This window comes from Podarcis liolepis (genome assembly GCF_965112155.1).
Source record: "Podarcis liolepis genome assembly, chromosome: 3".
In the NCBI taxonomy this organism is placed as follows: domain Eukaryota; kingdom Metazoa; phylum Chordata; class Lepidosauria; order Squamata; family Lacertidae; genus Podarcis; species Podarcis liolepis.
In genome coordinates, this window is record NC_139557.1 from 78,183,631 (window position 1) to 78,198,124 (window position 14,494).

The 14,494-nt window shown below is 40.6% G+C and overlaps 2 protein-coding genes across 5 annotated transcripts in view; one reads left to right on the forward strand and one right to left on the reverse strand.

The window, feature by feature from the left end:
- TBCE (tubulin folding cofactor E) overlaps positions 1 to 6,031 on the forward strand; it is a 23,593-nt gene extending 17,562 nt beyond the window's left edge. Inside the window, exons 14-17 of one of the 2 annotated variants that reach the window (XM_083496896.1) lie at positions 1,178 to 1,246; positions 2,120 to 2,179; positions 4,800 to 4,891; positions 5,130 to 6,031. In XM_083496896.1, coding sequence (XP_083353022.1) covers positions 1,178 to 1,246; positions 2,120 to 2,179; positions 4,800 to 4,891; positions 5,130 to 5,222 — 314 coding nt within the window. In that variant the 3' untranslated portion in view covers positions 5,223 to 6,031. Of the gene's footprint in view, positions 1 to 1,177; positions 1,247 to 2,119; positions 2,180 to 4,799 lie in introns of both variants that reach the window. The other variant, XM_083496895.1, reaches the window with a different exon arrangement.
- Positions 4,154 to 14,494, reverse strand: part of B3GALNT2 (beta-1,3-N-acetylgalactosaminyltransferase 2) — a 27,251-nt gene continuing 16,910 nt past the window's right edge. For 2 of the 3 annotated variants that reach the window (XM_083496902.1, XM_083496900.1), the window contains exons 7-12: positions 13,641 to 13,719; positions 11,763 to 11,946; positions 9,975 to 10,100; positions 8,619 to 8,778; positions 8,033 to 8,089; positions 4,154 to 6,572 (exon numbers count right to left, since the gene is read on the reverse strand). In XM_083496902.1, coding sequence (XP_083353028.1) covers positions 6,438 to 6,572; positions 8,033 to 8,089; positions 8,619 to 8,778; positions 9,975 to 10,100; positions 11,763 to 11,946; positions 13,641 to 13,719 — 741 coding nt within the window. In that variant the 3' untranslated portion in view covers positions 4,154 to 6,437. The remainder of the gene's footprint in view (positions 6,573 to 8,032; positions 8,090 to 8,618; positions 8,779 to 9,974; positions 10,101 to 11,762; positions 11,947 to 13,640; positions 13,720 to 14,494) is intronic. The other variant, XM_083496901.1, reaches the window with a different exon arrangement.

Sequence of the window (14,494 nt, forward strand, 5' to 3'; positions counted from 1 at the left end):
CCTTTCACTATTCCCCTGGGTTTGTTGAATCCGGCCCAACACTTCCACCACTTTCCAGCATCTTTGAGCTCAGTAGTATCTAGCCCACATCTTTCAAGGATGGAGAAGCGTAGCCTGTCTGCCACCAACCTGAAACTTGACTTGTTTCCTGCCATGGGAGAGGTAGGAGAAAGCATATTGGCACAGAACATATCTTTGCAGCTTCAAAGAAATGTGGCCCTCCGGTCATCTCTGTTTGGCTCTCAAGACTCTACAGACCATGCCCATCCACAGGCCATATCCTTCACCAGCCCTGCTGTGCCCTCTTTGGTTGCTTTTGCTTGGCTGGTACATGTCCTTGAACTGCAGTAATACCTTTTTGTTGCCTGGGGGAGATTTTGGAGGTGAATCTAAGTAGAGACCGCTGGCTTTTGCTGTAGCTGGAATGTAGCCTGCTGAAAAAGGTAAAGTAACGTCCATTCTTGCACCCACTTTTGCCTCTGGCTCAACGCAGCACTGGCACGCAGCTCTCAGAAGGTTGTCCAGGAAGCAATGTGGCCCTCATGGTCCAAGGTTTCCTGCTCCAGTCCCTTGGAACTACAGCACAGAGAATAAAACTCAATAGTCTTTCTTTTTGGTGGGGCAAAACCCAGTTGCCAGCATTATCTGGAATGCCGAGTGACTACATCTTCCTCTCAGTATCCTTGCAGTGTAACCTGCTTGTAGCCAAGAGGAGATGCTCTCCCAGCAACTGCTTCTCTCTTGCACCCTGGCAGAATTCATAACGTAGAATAATAAAATATTGGCTTTTCTGATCCTCATGTGATATGTGTTTGCAAGGTCAGTCAGTGTAGGACACACCTGCTGTGCACATGAGCTTTTTGATTTGAGCAAAGGTTTGACCAGGGCTTATAAGTATGTTCTTTCTGGTAATGAGAGATTCCTGGATGCGTGGAAGCTTTTAATTCCTTTCAGATGAATGTGCTTATGAGCTCTTTCAGACCTTTCTACATCAGATCTTTTTCTTCATTGCTCCCCTTGTGTGTAGCCATTAATGCCCATCAGAAATGTCTGAACCTTTGAGAAGTTGCAGCCCCTCTTTTACCTGCCAGCATGAGCGAACCTACCCACAAGACCTACCCACAATTTTGTTTTAAGCATTAAGTGAATTGCCATTCTTGTCATTTTTCCGTAACAGAATATGGTGCCCCTGAAGATGGAGAGCTGAAAAGAGAACAGCCCTTCTCACTAAAAAGTCAGCTGTTGGGTAAGATATAAGGCCAAACTAAAGAAAAGTATTTAAAGAAGTTTATAAGGCTACAGTACAATATTTGCAGAGCAGGTGACTTTTTTAAAGAATGTCTCAGTTATGATGTTGTACACATCCCCAACAGACTATTTAACTGATGACTCCTCCCCTCCTCGCCGTATAGCTTCTGCAGTCTTAAACCAACAAGGATGTGGGGTGTTGAGATCATGATTCCTATTACTACACATCAGGGGTATGGGACCTGTCTCTCTCCAGAGGATGTTGGCCTCTGAACTCCCATCAGCTCCAGCCGGCATGGCTGGAGACTGAGGATGATGTGTGTTGTCCAGCAACACTGGGAAGGTTGCATGTTCTGCATCCCTGCTATACAAGCAGCATGTGATATTACAACTATTACTTGAATCTAAGTTTAATATTCCTCAGCACGCTCAGGATTCCTGGTGAGGCCAGAGGTTTTTTAAAAATGCTTTCAGATGGATGTGCTTATTTCAGAGGGGAAGGAATACTCTTAGTGTATTTGGTAACAAGTAGGCATGGTAACATCCACTTTCCCCTGACCCAAAGACATTTTAAACTCTGCTTGTACCATTGTGGTGTGACCCAGTTATGTCAAGCAAAGTTTCTCTGTTTCTTGGCACCCTGAAATTGTTTCTTAGGATATAGTCCTGCCCAGGTATTGTAACTTATCAGTATTAATCTATTGCCTTTGGACTTGCCATACGCTTTTCAGTGTCAAGAATTCTTATACCCAGCAGTGCATTAGGGGTTAATTGGAAATAGGCATAAGGTTTTTTCCCTTGCCTATAACTAATATACATTGTATAAAACGTTAGTATTACATCAGCTTCTCACTGTTCTTTATCTTCTAAGCTTTGACCTTTAAGTGTCCTGACAGACCTGATCAGAAGCCCATAGAGAAGAAACTGCCAGGTAAGGACAAGAATCAGTGTTGATTTCAGGCATGATCAAATCCTGGCTTAATAAGCGAAGATATTCATGAGTTCTGTGCACCAACATACAACTCATTCAGGTGACTAGGGAAACCCAGGAATCCAGAGTTAACTGTAACTTCCCATTACATGGGAACCAGGGTTAATGGATTCTACACAAGCCAGCTATGGTTTAAAGTTAGCTTAAGAGTCCAAGCTTCTTTGAAAGTCATAAACCATAGGTCCAATTTGGCATTTAACGGGTAATTTAGCTAACTGTGGCTCCCTGACTTGTTTCTCAGCTTGCATAAAGCGACTGTATGCTGGTGCACAGAACTTAGGTATATCATTATTATTTATTAAATTTATATCATGGCATATTAAGCCAGGATTTCATCATTTGACATAGCCTGTTGTTTCTGCGTGTCAGAATTATTTTGTGCTTCTTGGCTACCTCATATTTAAGTGTTTTCACATAAAGCGGATTAAGTTCTTCAAGGGTACATAAAGCGCTATCCAACAAAGTTAGTTGGATTACAGCAAGGATTTTTGTTGATTTAACAGAACTTCTCCCTGTGCATCCCCATCTCTCTTCCCAAATCTGCCCCAGAAGATTGAGGGGAAACCCAGAACAGATTTAGGAGATGCTCAGGGAGAGGACCTGACCTGTAAGTTCTATTGCGCAGCCAAAAGTCCTTGCATTAACAGAACTATTTCATTGGATACCACCCAGTTTTTCTTCTATTGTAAAAACGCATTGAGAAACTAGCCTCATTCTGCCTTTTTGAAGGCAGCAGAATTATCCTCAGCCTGCACACTGATGTAAGAAGCATCTCTAAAAGAGTATTCCTTTGAAGCAGAAGAGAAATTAGGCTATTGTAAATTTTTTACAGCGTACCCTAATTAAGATTCCCCACCCCACCCCGTTAGGTCGGATGACTGCTTAATACATTCAAAACTTCAGTCTAGTTGTTCAAGTATGTATTTTGATTAAATGGTGAATCCTCTTAAAGCAGCATCTGCTTAACGGGGAGTATTTGTGGGAAAGCTAAATAGATTAGGAATATATGCAAGATTATCTTTTGTGTAAGATAATCGGCAACATTAGAGGGTGGTAATTCCTGTCGTTATTAGAATACAACATTCAGAATCAAGATTAATTTCTGCACCTAGAGGGTGCTGCCTTCTTAAGAACATACAGGGCCCCATCATTTTCTTGCCTTATGCCGGCTGTCTGGTGATCTTGTTTGGAGGCATTAGGAGCAAGTATCCCATGTCTTCAGTCCTTTAGCTTATATAAAACTTAAGGCTACAATTCTATACTCACTTAAATATGATCGAACTTTAATTGGACTTACTTCTGAGAGACACGTATAGAACTGCAGCGTCAAGTATTTATACTTTTGGGTCTGCAAGCTTTTGCATGCTTACGTGGGCTTTACTTATGAGTAAACATGACAAATAATACCAATTTATATGCTAGCTTTTTGTTAAAGCAGTAAAATAAGTTTGAAAGGAAAATTGCATATTTCAATACTATGTCCTGTTTTCCCTTAAAAAGCCCAGTTCTCTGCCCTGCTTCAAAATTTTACACCTTTAGTACTTACTTGATGAACCAGCATAGAGTAGTCTCTGCTGACTTAATTGTTACACTGGAGTAAAGCATTTAAGCAGCAGCTTACAGAATTACATACAGGTCCCAAGTAAAATAAATGCCAGTGTAACAAAGTGGAAGTATTTTTCTGGTGGACGGGGACACACAAAGCGAAGACCCATTTCCATTCTTGTGTAATATCCCAATGTAGGCAAAACTGACCTGACTTTTGAATCTATCTTGTGGAAGAAGAAATAGCATATATTCCATGGATACAAATCCCATCATTCTCCTTGGGAATTTCTCAGTGGGGTAGCAGGAATAGTTTAACACACTTGTATGACCCATGTGATCAAATGATCTTAATGAATTTGAACACTGTATTTTGAAAAGTATTTATTCTAAAATAAAAATCACATTTATCACAAGTTGCATAAAATATACAGCTTTTCCAAAAAGTTAATAGAAAAATATTTTTCTAAGTACATTTTGTGACAATAGAGTAACTCACTATTGCTGTGCCTTCAGATAAAGCTTTAAATGAAAGGGGAAGGGGATTACCCACAATAGCCAATATCTTGCATTGCTCAAATTTAAAGATAGTTTTAAAAAACTAACTTACTCCTTCAAGTCTCATTACAAAAATACACCTCCATGTTCATATGTATTGGTTTGTAATGCAAGCACATAAAGCTAGTGGTAAACTAGAACTAATTAATATACACGATTTTGGACCTTGTCGTAAGTTCCTAGAATGACAATCATTTTTTGCAGAGGGAAGAGCTTCAGTCAAAGTAGAAAAGAGCAAATGCCATAAACTAAGTCCTGAAGGTCACTTAGGTCAGTCAGTGTGTTGTATACATATACTATAGAAACTCCAATTTGGTTTATAGTTTTTATATTATTACCTTTATGTCAAACTGAGGTGCTTCTGCTAATTGCTTCAAGAGAGCAACTTCAGGAAATCTACTTAAATGCATTAAAAGGTAATTATTTGAAGTTGATCAATTTTCTTTTCCCTATACAGAGTCTATGACTATCCAGAAGGTTAAAGGATTGCTGTATCGGCTACTTAAAATCCCAGGTTCAGAACTGAAGCTATCCTACGAAAGTTCTAAAGTAAGCTCATGTTCATACAATACAGAATACAATTTGTCACACTGCTACTGTCAACACTGCACTCTAACACTATTGAATTATTTGATTCCTGTAAAGGACAGTAACCATAACCATAATTTTAGACCTTGTTCAGCTTTCTTTTGAGAGGTAGCAGCTGCTTGATCTCACATCTTTTGCCTTTTTAAAAAAGTTATGCAAGAATAAAATAGTCTAATATCTGAATATTTTCTTATCCTAGATGAAAGGCAAGGAATTTGAACTAGACAATGACCTAAAGCCATTGCAGTTTTACTCTATTGAAAATGAAGACTCCATTCTAGTCCGATGGTAACTGCTGCCTTCACATCTTTCAATAAACAGTTGTATGCTGCTAGCAAAGCCTCTAACACGTCATATGTTGATTTTTTATAAACTATTTTCTGGAAGAACCTTGATATGAAAAATGGAACGCTTATTTACTAGACAAATTACCAGGTGTACTTTGTTAATAAATTTCTCTGTAAAAACAGTGCCATGCCTCATTGAGAAAAGGTAAGCTTTAGCCAACTTAATGGAAATGCATTTAACCCATGGTTTGTGCTACGCTGCTAACTTTTAGAAGTGGATGGGACTATAATAAATGCTACTCTCATTATTATAGATATAATCATAAGATCTAGAGAATTAAAAACTGAGGTATTCTCATTGTCCACCTGGCCTGAGGGCGCTGCATTACTAGCAAGCATAACACTACTAAGTAAACACAGCTACTTACAGCACAATCCTACACCATGCCTGCCCCCCACCCGCTCAGTGGGGTATAGGATCGCTGCCTGAGTGCTCCATAGTCACACCACCACATGGGAGAAAGGACCTGCTACCCTGATTCCTTCATCTACCGGTGCAAGGAATGAAGAGTGAAGGAATGAAGAACTGCAGCATTCACCATCGTTCTTTAGTAAGTGGTAGAATATATAGTGCCCATAAGTGGAATACTGGCACACTAACTTATGCTTCCCTCCTGCATTGGCACAGTAGTGTGGGCCTCATTACATACTTATTTTTACAGTAGTACACTTACATTCCTAAGGCTAGACTTAAATCCTTGTTCTTTTTGCATATTAATGCATGAGAGGTCAAGCTTATCTACATCTGTCATTTGCTAATAAAGAAAATTGCTTTACTTCACATTTAGCTTTGTAAAACTCCTAGAGGGAATATGGAAATCGAAAGGCTCCCTTTACAAAAGAAAAGATGTACAAAAAACATTGTTAAAGGGCCATTTGACACAAAACAAATCCGCCTGTGAGAATAAGTGAATTCCATGTATAGTTTGGCACCCACAGCAAACATATTTCCTCTTTTTCCATGTAACCTGGGGGCGGGGGGGGGGGGCGACATACACACAACTGCCACTTACCCACACTTAATATTTGTCACAAGTGACAAACTACACAGGAGACTGATGTTGTGTCTTATGAAAGGAAATTCTTTTCAGAAACCACTGAGGGAGAGCCTTTCCTGTTATCACTGAAAACTACAGTTTCCTCATGCTGTTGGCCAGTGTTCATCTTTCATCACATTTGCAGGGATCGCCACAACGTTCCTTGACTTTCCAGAGCTCTGCAAGTTCCTCTGGAGAATACTGCGGAGAGGACAACATACCACTCTCACATGTCTTCTCACACAACCAGAGATTGTCCTGTTTGAGAGAATTATTTCAGAGACTCTTTAACAGGAAACAAAACACGGCAAACATTGATAAGAAGAGGTCACAGTGATAGCTCATATTAGTTATACAAGTATCCTCTTGTAACAAGATTTTAAAATACAGACAGCAGGGGTAGGCAGATAAAGGGGTAGTGAGAAACTAAAGAAGAGCAGAAGTCAAAGATTTCCTCAACTAGAAATATATTGCTGGCAACAGGAACCAAACACATAAGACTGAATCTTAAGTTACTGGATTGCTTCAACCAGCAAGTCACCAGGTTAGATGCCACGCAGCAATCAGGAGTTGTGGCATTGCAGCTCTCATGGGCAATGGGTAGGGATGATTGGAACTGTAGTCAAGCAACTTCTGCAAGGTCACAGATTCCCCTTCCCATACTCTCTGTTTGGCTAAATACAACCAATTCTCAGACCACTGGAATGGATGCAGTGTTTTGCTACCCTGAGCCAAGAAACTAGGACACTGATGGCGAACCTTTTAGAGACAGAGTGCCCAAACTGCAACCCAAAACCCACTTATTCAACCTAAAGTGCCAAAACGGCGATTTAACCTGTATATCTCATGTTTTCTGTGTGTTTCACGTTTCTTCTTTATGGCTGCAGTTGTAATAAATAATCCTTCAAAAAAGTTATTGCATTACATTCTTCTTTGTCTTTCCATTGATACATAATTTTATGGTATAACTCAGTGCTTTTTCTCTTAAAAAAAAATAATGTTTAGGGGTACTCTCATTTTGACTCAAGAAAATCACCACCGGGGAAAAACGAATACAGTTCAAATCGGGGGGAAATAAATACAGTGAATTTCTTCTCCCATTAAATTCACAAAATGTTTAGGGGTATGTGTCCCCACAGGAAAAAGCACTGGTATTACTCCAAAACAAAGTTGTGTTATGAGCCATCAAACCTCGGAAATACATTTTTTCCAGAAGGTTCCACAATTTGGGCCACTAGTGTACACTGGAGGGCTGCACCAAGAGCCACCCTCTCCCAATTTTTAATATATGAGAATAATGATCACCAAGCCCTGGTGCCGCAGGCTTTGGACGGCGTGCAAGAGCCCTCCTCTCCTCCCCTGCCACCCCCAGCACAGAAGCTACGGCCATGCTGGGGCGATGGCGCACATGCCCACAGAGAGGGCTTTGAGTGGCCTCTGCCACGCGTGCCATAGATACGCCACCACTGCTGTAGGAGGAGCAAAGCACGCACATAGCATGCCGTGCCAGGAAAATACAGTCATGGGAAAAAGGAAGTACACCCTCTTTGAACTCTGGTTTTACAGATGAGGACATAATAACAATCATCTGTTCCTTAGCAGTCTTAAAAGTCTTTACAGCTCAATCTAAGCAGATTTGCACTGAGTGAAATGGTGCTGATTCCCAAGTACATGTATGTAGGATTCTCAGTTACTTAACAAATCAAGTAAAAACATACCTGATAGCGTTTTGGCCCAATGGCTGCCATCCAAATACCCATACTCACATCTTCACCCTAAATGCACACATTTAAATCAAAATAAAAACCAAAATGATAAAATGAGTTCAGTTTCAACAAAGACTCAAGATGGCACACACTTCATCATTTAAGCTTGTGCCGAGTTTCCTAAGTAAATATTTACCAGAAAACTATGATGTATAGGTGTGTTGTTGTGTTTGAAGCATACAGATGTCATCACATCCATATTTGAGGTAATGGAGCACTTCCATGCAACCAGAAACCCCCAAGCCAAGTGTAATGCTGTGTAACTTTTGGCTTTGATCTAAAACCTCACAAGTCTAACAATGGACTTATTCCTGAACAAGGGAATGAGGGAAGCCCTTGCCAACCTGGGGATTGTGTAGCCACTGCAGAGTTCACATATCCATATAGAAGCTCTTGGAATGGACTCCTCCAAAACAACAACAACTCTCAATCCCAATATTAGAATGTTAGGCTGAGGGGAAATGGAATGTCGGTTTATAAAATAAATAGGATTACATATACACAAACCTATCTCCATTCCTCCTGTGAAAATACTTGCCTGATATATCTTTAATCTCTCTGAGTTTCTTGCAAGCCATTCTACAATGTCTTTGGAAATTACATAACCAGAGCCACAAGCAAAGGCCGGGTATGCAGGACTTGGATACTCTAGCTCTTGCCACTTCCCAGTGCGGTCAACGGCCCAATTTAATCTGAAACTTGAGACCAAAATCAAGTTATTTTGACAGAATATTAATAGCTCTTTAATTCTGACTAAGGGGGAGGAAACCCTTTCTCTAGGACTGGCAACTAGACAATTTAATCATCAGGACTAGTCCCTGCAGAGAAGCAGCTCACTCTCATGTCTGACCCCTTTAATCTTTCAGGCAGCAACTTGCAATTTTTTGTGCTGCCACCTGTTCCTTTTTTTCAATATACAAGTAGAAAAGTAGCCCCTATGTGCCCCACTTTTTGGCTTTTAAAGTTCTTTACAATTTCATTTTTCTATTTTTGTGGGGGTTTGTCGGTGCTGTGAAATAGTGAAATCATTCACCTTGTAGTGCAGCAAAAAATATTTATCACAGGATTCATGAAAAAACAACGAAGGCTAGTTAACCTCTCTTCTTTCCCCATCTCCCTGCCTATATTTGCCTCCTTTACAGTATCAAGGGAATTATTGATACCTCTAGAAAAAGCTTTGACATCCACCTTCACTCCCACCCAGCATTTTTGCCAGTCTAAGCAAAGGCATCATGAGGAAATCCAAAGAGAAGACTGATACCAGAAACCAGCCCCCAAAACAAACCAATACATTATCATGCAAATCAATCTCTGGAGCATGTAGGCAGTATTGATTCTGCAGTTCAGCTGCTTATTAAATATACTTCATATCTGAATGAACCCATAAGGAAACTCATAGGGCAAGCACCAGTAGATGCAATGGGACTTTCCTTCCTTCTCTTGCCCAGAGCAGATGTTGTAGATAAGGGGGAGGTCTGGTAGCACAAGCAGAAATCTTTGTACAAGCAGGATGCCACAAATGGAAAACCATCCATCATTTATGCTATCTAGAAATATTGTCTTTGATTCAGCAGTTAGAGGTTTATATAGAATGCAAATCAAAATATTGGTTCAAGCATGGCTTGCAACCAGAGTTGCAAATTTCCTTAAACATACTTTCTGTGATTAGTGTGTTCATGCTTGATCACTTATACTCTGCAACAAGATGAAAATAAAACAAACATTTAAAAACAATATTTGGTGATTGTTTTTTGGCTTTAAAATATCTCCTATACTCCCCATTATTCTTCAACCATAAGCTCCTTCAGTGCAAGGATACCTATTGCCTATGAAACTGTACAGCAGCAGAAACACTACTGGTGTAAACAATTTATTTAAATGCAAACAAACATACTTTCCCCACCAAGTATTTGGTCTGCCTAGGTTTTTAAGCTTTATTCTGTTGAACACAGCCTCCAAATCTATGTAGCAGTCATCATCTGTCTTCAGCAATACGTTGAAACTAGCTGCTTCTACTGTCCTGTAGCCAAATAAAAAACAATGAGACTATTATTGGGTTGTTGTTTTTATTTTGATTATGCATTTTGTGGTTTAATATTCCGATTTTACTCTGTGAACTGCCCTGAGACCTGTGGGTATAGGGCGTAATACAAATCCAATAAATAAATAAAATAAGTAAATACTAGAAAAGTCCCTTAAAATGCATTGAAACTGCTATAATAACTACACTGAAACAGGTCTGATGCAATAGGATGATCAATGTTTCAACATTTTGGCTTCTATACCTTTAATACAGGTTTTCCCAGTGCAGCACCCATGCAGCACTCTTACCCTTCCCACATCCAGCCCTAAAGCCTAGAGGTGCTCTAGAAAAATAAAGACAGCAGACAGCTGCACATATCTAGTCACCCTGAAGAAAGGTCCAATAAGAGAAAAAAGGAGCCCCTTCCTGCCAGCACCAGGGGAGCGACAAGGGGTAGGACAGTGGAAGGGGAGGCGAAGGCAAGGGTAAGGGAAAAAGACGTCACCCTTGTATTCTGGTTCTTGGGAAGTAACTTGCCTTTTAGTCTCGCCAGTTTGCCTTCTTTGCAATGGGTGTTTTGCCACTGGGCATGGCCCCCACCATGGCAGGAGGACACACTCGACATCCCATTGGCCCCAAAGGTTCTGGCCCCTTGCTTTAATGGCTGCATCGAGGAAGGAATGCAACTTTTCAGCTGCCCAGCACCGTTGCATGATAATCCACAGGAGCTGAAATTCCCTCTCCGACAGCAGTTAAAAATAAAGAGCTCTAATTCTGAAATGTTTGTCATCTTCAGCCTAATAAGAAATGCTGTCATCTTTCATATTCCTCTTCTGGCACTGGGAGGCAACTGTTTGTTCTAATTAAGACTCACTGAAACCCATATAAGAAAAAGAAAAGGGGGGGGGGGGCTCCAATAATATTTTATTAGTAGTAGGATACTCCTGTAAGCTGTGATAGAGGACAAATAGTGTAATATCTCACCCTTACATTAGGAAAGTAAAGGTGGTAGCCTTCTGGAAAAGGGAAAGCCAGGCTCCTGTTTACCCTTGTAATTGAACAGAAGTATACTTTAGCACTGGAGAGGAGGAATGCAGGCTGGTTTTTTAATTGTAAAAAATCCCCAAAGGACACATTAAATATGATAGAGAGTAGAGCGTAGGGAGACTTCTCAATGCTTTTAATGACCCTACATATGCACTGTGTAGGAAGCAATGAACAACCATTATGATACTTTAAAAACTCAAAAATAGGAGGAAAAGCAATAATGCAGTAATGTAAATATGAAGAATTGGGGAGGGGAGAAGTTTGTTGTATGCATGTAATATAACTGTCAAGAATATACCATGCTGTCATACTTCATGTGGCAAGAATAGCAGCAAAGGACATAGTAATTTGGGGAATCAATTTTATTTTAATATAACATACATCTGTTACTGGGAAAATGTGGCCCCACAAGGAGGAGAGCAATCAGGGAACAGACTTACACATACAGTGGGGAAATATGCACACTTTAATTGTATTGGAATCTTTAAAAAGGCCCACGGTCATTTCAAGTTACAGTTCATTCACACCTGCAAATAATCCACAACATCAAGGCATTTATAATTCTGCACCAGATAAACCAGGCAAAACCCTTAAACATTTCTCCCAACTTACCATCGATAGAAGTTCAGTAATTTGGCTGGAACATTTCTGTATGTATCAATTACATCAACAAAAACAATATCATCATAAGTGTTGCTTTCTACTTTCAATAAGGCATCTTCCTCTTCAAGTTTATTTATATGATGCGTGAATCTTTCAGGGCGACTCTGTAGGCTTTTTAGGAGTGCCTCTCCCTCTGAAAATGAGATAGGAAAATGGTAAGCTTTCAAAAATCACATGTGTCCAACATTGAAATGATCACTCTGTAGAATTTATTCTCTATAGGTTTTCTCAGATATTTAAAATATCAGCAAAAGCGTAACTAGATTGAAAATTAACAACTTCTTAAGACAAAGACTCATACCGTATTTTTCGCATCATAGGGCGCACCGGACCATAGGGTGCACCCAGTTTTTAGGGGGGGGGGGAATCAAGAAAAAAAATATTTCCCCCTCCCCAACCCCAAAGAGCAGCGTACAGGCTGCGCACAACCTCTCCCTGCCGGAGGGGTTGCGCGCGGCTATGGCACAAGCCAAGGCAGCTAGCAGGATGGATCCCGCTCGCTGTTTTGGCTTCCCCTTTAGCCCCATGCAGCCTCTCCCTCCCAGGAGAGGCTGCGTGGGGCTAAAGAATCCATAGCCCCGTGCAGCCTCTCCTTGCCGGAGGGGTTGCGCGCAGCTATGGAGCAAGCCAAGGCAGCGAGCGGGACGGATCCCGCTGGCTGTTTTGGCTTCCCCTTTAGCCCGGTGCAGCCTCTCCTTGCCAGGAGATGCTGCGCAGGGCTTTCCTGGCTTTACTGGGAGGTGGGGGGATTCCCCCACCTCCCGCAAAACCAGCAGAAGCTGTGCAACTCCTTTAAAGAGATCGTGGCTACTCCTGGCTTTTCTGGGAGGTGGGAGAAGGGACTCATGCGGCCAGTCAGTCCCTTTTCCCTCCTGTGGAAAAGCCCGCAAGAGTGCACGGAGCTTGTGTGCGGCTCTTGGGGGCTTTTCCCGCCTGCCTTCCCCCTGCATTCGCTCCATAGGACGCACACACATTTTCCCTTGCTTTTTAGGAGGGAAAAAGTGCATCCTATGGTGCGAAAAATATGGTAAGTGAAAATCAGTGAAAATTAGGTTGCGGCCAAGGATGGATTGGAAAAATAATTACCTTTCCTAGATTTTTTAAAAATACACTTTACTTTGCAACAGAAATACAGTGGTGCCCCGCAAGACGAAATTAATTCGTTCCGCAATTTTTGCTGTCTAGCGAATTTTTCTTCTTGCGAAGCACGGTTTAAACGGTTTAACAAAGTCGCAAGACGTTTTCGTCTTGCGAAGCAAGCCCATAGGGGAATTCGTCTTGCGAGGCAAATCGCTAATGAAAAAACCTTTCGTCTAGCGAGTTTTTTGTCTTGCGAGGCGTTCGTCTTGCGGGGCACCACTGTATTCTATTCCTAAGTAAAGGGTATTAAAAAAAGGTCTCTGCAAGATGAGAATCCTGAGATTCTCAAGAATATTTAACATCCAATGTACTTCTACTTCACCTTGCTAAATACTGAAAGAAATGATTATCTTCACATATTGGAAAATGACCCCCCAAGGGCTGTGCTGAAGCTTCTCTGTCCCTTAGAACACATGAAAAGTCCAAATCACACCTGAGAGCTACAATACAGTATGGCCAGGCGGCTTTCCGCTTTCTGCCAGAGCTATTTGTAAGCAATCAAAGAAGTTGCAACAGTTTCCATCAGATGGGGTGTTCCAGGATTGCGGTAGCTGACTACAAGGTGCACAACCCCAGAGCCATACAGTATCTCAGGCAGATCTGTCAGGGGTAGCTAACTTTAAAACACTAGAGGAAGCAAGCATCAAATAGCAGCGCCTTAATAAGAGTATATGTTTTGATGCTTACCTTGAATTGTGTAAATAAAGCCTCCAGCAATCCCTTCCACGCCTTGTGTAAATTCATGTGGCAATGACCCTTCCCCTGCCTATTGTGCACAATGATTAAACAGAAGAGAATTAGTTAAACTTCTTGCTACAGAAATATCACTTCTACAAAACTGATATGGTTTGAAACTAGTTACTGTCAAGGTTTCCTCCAACATTTTGTCCAAAGAATTGATAAAATGTTGCAGCCCTAATCAACTGCAAGTGTTCAGAGCAGCTAGTAAACCATTACTCTGATGCCATAAAGTGGCAAAATATGGCAGAGCTGCAATGAGTTCAACTTTATTCCTAGCAGGAATACTAGATCCCCACTGCATCTAGTATTAGAAATAGAGATTCCTAAGATAAGTCAATCTTATGGTTATCCAAAGTAGACCTGCAGTTCAAAAAACATATACTAGAAGATGGCATGATACCAATATATAAAGAGGAATTATGATATTTTGTTATTTTATACTCAACATGCCCAACATGCTTGTTATATCAATATAGTTATAACAATTCAGAGCAATTTGTTCTAGGCTAAAATGCAACTCATAGGTCATTAGCTAATAAGGCAAATGCCCTCCATGATGGCTTTCAAGATGGAAGTAGTCATAAAGAGTTAGAAGCATTAGCATTTCCCCTCTAGTGATTCTATTTAAGATTATGAAATTTATACAAATGTATAAACTAGAAATACTCAAAACTATTATAAGATGATAAAATGATCCAAATGCACCATTTTGATTTCAAGTAAAACAAAAACATATTTAAGAGGTTACTTGAGAATTTGACCTGCTTAAAATGTTTACCAAAATGCTGCCCTATTATAAT